General features: G+C 31.8%; 1 protein-coding gene across 1 annotated transcript; it reads right to left on the reverse strand.

Moving 5' to 3' along the window:
- Positions 1-4,424: 4,424 nt before the first annotated feature.
- LOC123563072 (uncharacterized) lies at positions 4,425-5,715 on the reverse strand. The gene is made up of 2 exons (XM_045355650.2): positions 5,211-5,715; positions 4,425-4,872 (listed from the first exon to the last, which is right to left on the reverse strand). The coding sequence occupies exons 1-2, from the start codon at positions 5,572-5,574 to the stop codon at positions 4,631-4,633; spliced, it is 606 nt and encodes a 201-aa protein (XP_045211585.2). The 5' UTR covers positions 5,575-5,715; the 3' UTR covers positions 4,425-4,630.

Below are 5,715 nucleotides of genomic sequence, written 5' to 3' on the forward strand. Positions count from 1 at the left end.
TTGACTATGTTATTGGTACACAGAATTTATTTTCGTATATCGATATGTTTAAAGTCTCCGATCCAAATATATTATCGGATCACTGTCTTATTGACTTTACGCTAACTTTTAATAAAACTATATCGAACATTGAGATTACTTGTGAGGAAAGTGGGTATGTGAAAGATAAATAGGTTTGGACTAGTGAACGGAAAGATGACTATATTGAGGGGCTGTCCTCTTTAGAGGCCATCAGTAAACTTGAAGCTTTTAATAATAATGTTGTTAAATCTACCTGTAAGAATGATATTGATTCTTGTATAGATGAATTAGCATACATTGTTGGTGGAGTTGCGTCCCCTTTATTTAAGCGTACTTCAAGTAAATGCACATCAAATGATCATACAAATATAAATTATGGTAAAAATTGGTATACAAATGAATGTTATGAAAAAAGATGTATTTTTTATAGAATGTTAAATATATATAGATTAGCATGATAAATCTGAAAACAATAGATTAAATATGGTTAATGCTAGATCTCAATATAAAAATTGTACCCGAAGGTGTAGAACTGATCACGATAAAAGAGAAACTCAAAAATTAGCAGAGGCTAAACATAAAAACGCAAAATTATACTGGAATATGCTTAAAAAGTCTGCCGGAATTAAGCAATCTAACATTTCTTTGGATATTTTCGAGCAATATTTTAAATCTGTAAATAACCCTGATGATCATTTCTTTACACCCGACGAAGATATTATGTACTTTATTGAACGATATGAACGTGATGAATTCAGTACAATGTTTGAAGAATTAAATGTACCTATTAGTGAACAATCATTATCAAAAGCTATTAGCCAGTTAAATTCAAATAAAAGTGGTGGACCAGATATGTATTTAAACGAGTTTTTCATTCATGGAAAACATGTATTAACACCCTTTTTGTTGTCACTTTTTAATAAAATATTTGAAATTGGATACTTTCCAGAGAGCTGGTCTGAAGGTTTTGTTGTACCCTTACATAAAAAGGGAAGCATCAATGATGAAAATAATTATAGAGGCATTACTTTATTAAGTACATTAGGAAAACTTTTTACACGAATTTTAAACAACCGGTTATCAGAATGGGCTGAGAAGTACTCAGTTTATGTTGAGGCTCAATCGGGTTTTAGACCAAATATGGGTACAACAGATAACATTTTTGTTTTACATGGACTTATTACGCATATGATTAATAGCAATAAGCAGTTATATTGTGCATTTATTGATTTTAGTAAAGCCTTTGACAATGTAGTTAGAGATAATTTGTGGTCAAAACTTATAAAACTTGGAATCAGAGGAAATATATTAGAGATACTTAGATCCATTTATTCTGCAGTCAAGTCTAAGGTGAAATACTGTAATAAGTTAAATAACTCTTTTGATTGCATGTTGGGAGTTAGACAGGGCGAATGTTTATCTCCCTTTCTATTTTCCATGTTTTTAAATGACATAGAAGACAGTTTTATAAAAAATGGCCTTTCAGGCATAGATGTGCACATGTTCAAAGTATTTTTAGTATTATATGCTGACGATATAGTGATATTTGCAAACAGCAGTGCTGAGCTGCAAAATAGTTTAGAAATTTTATCAGAATATTGTAAAAGATGGAAATTAGTTGTTAACACATTAAAAACAAAAATTATGGTTTTCAGAAAAGGTGGTCGTTTACCTGCAAATCTTTGTTTTTATTATAATAATCAGGAAGTTGAAATAATAAATAAGTTTGTATATTTAGGTATTGTGTTCACCACCGGTGGTTCTTTCTCTGAGGCACAAAGTACACTCAGCGGTCAAGCCTTAAAGGCTATCTTTAAGATGAACAAATACTTATATAAATTTACGCAAATATCTGTTAAACATAGATTAGAATTATTTGACAAACTCATTACACCTATTCTTAATTATGGAAGTGAAGTCTGGGGTTTTAATCATGGTTCTAAGATAGAAAGTGTTCACTTACAGTTTTGTAAGCGTTTACTGGGAGTAAAGAAAAACACTCAGAATGACTTTATTTATGGAGAGCTGGGCAGAATGCCGTTTCAGTGTCATAGATTTTTAACATAATTAAATTTTGGGTAAAATTATTACAAAGGAATGAAAATAAATATACTAAAAAGGTTTATCTTATGCTGAAAGACGACGTTGATATTAACCCAAATAAGAAAAATTGGTGTTCCTTGTTAAAAGATTTACTATGTACTCTTGGATTCTATGATGCTTGGTTTTTTCAAGATGTGGGAAATGCCGAGCTGTTTTTATGTAATGTTAAACAAAGAATTAAAGATCAGTTCTTACAAAACTGGTCTGGTAGATTAACTGACTCAAGCAGAGCCACATTTTATAAATATATATCAAGTTTTACTTTCCAACTATGTTTAGACATTTTAAACCTAAGAAAATTTCGTACCAGTTTAACAAAGTTAAGAGTTTCGTCACATAGGCTCGCTATTGAAACTGGTCGATGGTCCAAACCTGTAAGCATGCCGTTGATTGAAAGAAAATGCAGTGCTTGCAATATTTTAGAAGACGAATATCATTTTATGCTAGAATGTAAAATATTTAATGTTTTACGAAAGAGATATATGCCTATGTATTATTGGAAACGCCCAAATATGCAGAAACTTGTAGACTTGCTCAACATGATAATGAACATACCATAAAAAAGCTGGGAAACTACATTTGCAAGGCATTTAGCCTAAGAAGCAGTATATTATATAATAACGAATAATTTGAATTTTACATCAAATTAAAATATAATCGTAATCAGTTATTACATTATATTTAAATGTCAAACATTTTACATTGATATAAAGTAATGATTCCTTGCTAGGTCTTATGTCATATAATAAGACCAAGTCAAATTACGAATAATACGACATACAATAAAATGTGAGCAATAATACACAAAGATAATATATCTCTTATGGTATTAAATCAAATGATGAAAAACATTTGGGTAGATAAAATGTAATTGATGTAATAAAACGGAGAATTCCGGTGAATGAAAGTTCAAAATTTACACCGCGACTGACCTAACAAATAGTGCACATTTCTTTCACAAAAATGAACAATAATGTAAGTTTCAGTGACAGTTAATGATTAAAATATGTTTCTAGCATCCTATCAATGCACATTACACTCATTTTTACCTCGTGTTATTGAAATTTGTTAACTATTAAAAGTCCGAATGGAAGGAAAATGGAATAAAATAATACATATGTACTATACATATATAAGTATAATGTGTCGTTCAATCAATCTGACTGAAACTTACAGGGTCGCATTTCCCTATAGCCTTAACATTTCTGCCATGTTTAACTAAAACCCCTCGAACCTCGTCTTACATACAGAAATGGACTAAGAACATTATACATGTTAATATATCCTTTTAAAAACAAAGGGCTATAAATCTTTCTCACTGAATGTCAATGTGAGCTCTAGGCCCTAAAATATCTTTCTTTTTAATATTTCCGAATCATAGTTTCACCGAATGAGCAGACATGTGGCCAAACAGCTAGAAAGCTAAAGTTCAAACTCTTTTCTTGGTGATAAGAATCCTTTCACCAGTCGCTTTAAAGAATCCGGGGACTTTTTAAGACGGAACATATTCTGTGTTTTACACTATACTCCGAATTTAATAACCTCCTTCCGAAGGATAAGCCAAATTGAATGTAACTTTAAATAAACTTAGTTTTCCTAATCAAGGCTAACCTTAACTACAAGTTAATTAAATGTGCCAGTAGCGGGTGAATGGATGTAAGGAGAATAAAATAAATGCAAACCTAAGAAAAACGTGAAGATGAAGGTCACAGTTACAAGGCACAGTTGCGTCTAAAAGTTTTAGTACATAGCGGTTTTTCTCGTAATGTTTCGCATAACCCTATGTCGGCTTAGTCAAAATCAGGTTGAAACACATATAATATTTTTGCAAAAGAGACAAGATTTTGCATAAGTAATTGTAGGAGGCGAGTTTAAATGGTACATTATATTATTTGGTGAACATTTCACATGATTTATCGATCCATAGTTCTTGTGTCAGAAACATCAAATAATAAATAACAAGACGTATAATATAACTTTTTTGCATGTGACTGATCAAACCTGGTCGAATTTTAGTGCATTAATGTGAAAAATATATCATATAAATTAGGTGTAACCTGATGTTATTGTCTGGAAATATCACGCAAAATATACCTGTTATGAAAATAAACATTATAGCATCTCAGCAAAGAAAACCACTTCATACGAAATAAACTCCAACATAATTTAATCCATAATTTGGCATAAATATTATGTTTTTTTGAAAAACGACTGTGGGGTTGAAATTTTAGACAGACCTGTAGACAGCACTTTAATAAACACAGTGGATTTGCTTTTATATCTTTTTATTCATTCAATGTGCAACATGTCAGGAACATGGCTTTATTTCAAATCTGAAATCCAGAGAAATTTGAAAATTCCCCATAGACGCATGTCCCTTCATTACCATTGTGTCCAACAGATAAATTGTCGCCGCGATTGAGGACCAAAACAATACCAGCTGCACCAGTCTCATGTCCATCTTTGTCGTCAACATGCATTGATACCAAATATTCACCATTTCGTTTCAGGTACGTCTCAAAATACCCACCCGTGCAGGAAAATATGGTGGCAACGAAGAAATAAGTTCCATCTTCGGGTGCAGTGAAGAGGCCGGTTCACCCGAGTAGTGTCCCCCTATGTTTGTCATAATGTTTTCGAATATTACCGTTCCAAAGTTACCTATATTATGGTTGTAGGGAGAGAGTTTCGCGGAGAACGCAGCTTTCTTTGGAGACGTAGGTGTAGGAGTAGGTGCCGTTGTAAAACCTGTTAAAATGGAAAAAAGAGTTATCAACTATTTTAAACAAAACAAAATGTTTTATTGGGTTTGAATTTAACTTTTTCCTACACTTTCACACTTGATGATGCGTGGAGAAAGTTAATAGTCGAAATAAAACTAGCCCGCTCTGTATCAGTAAGGTGCATTATTTGTAAAAGTTACGTACGTGGTTAAGAAAGTCTCAAATGTAAATACAAATATATTTGAGTTGTGAATCTTTATATCATACTATTATAGTAATATACGTTGTCAAATTGTTATATTGTTATTAATGGTGATTATTAGTTAAAAGAATGATGTTAATTAATGACATATTTTTAATTACTTCTTTTGCTAAAAGCTTTTCGAATTATTTCGGAATTTTTGTCCATCTCAATCTCAATCACATCTGGAACTATGGCAAGGTTCCGATCAGGCATGTCATGTCCTTTACTGTTTGCTTCAATAACTGCTTTCAGTTCTTCATTTTCTTTCTTCAAGTTGGCAATTTCTTGACCATTACGTTTTATGTCTTCGCGATCGTGTTTCTGTATTACTTTCATTCCTTCTATTTCGCCAAGCAATTCACCAATTACACGTTCCTGCCTTTTAACCATTGTTAAGATAGATTCTTCTTTTAATTCTGTAACTTCCATTGCCGCTGTCAGAAAAGCGGCAAATAAAGGAAACAGAAAAACTTTTTCATTCATTGTCCCTAATAAATCCTGTTTTGTTTTAAACGAAAAGCAGTCCTTCTGTTAAATATTATAATTGTTTTGGCTTGTTTCTTGATTTATATATAGGGCCAATCAGGGAGATAAGGATTGTCTTTGGGAAAAAGCAGATGCTTT

This window comes from Mercenaria mercenaria, chromosome 2 (assembly GCF_021730395.1).
Source record: "Mercenaria mercenaria strain notata chromosome 2, MADL_Memer_1, whole genome shotgun sequence".
In the NCBI taxonomy this organism is placed as follows: domain Eukaryota; kingdom Metazoa; phylum Mollusca; class Bivalvia; order Venerida; family Veneridae; genus Mercenaria; species Mercenaria mercenaria.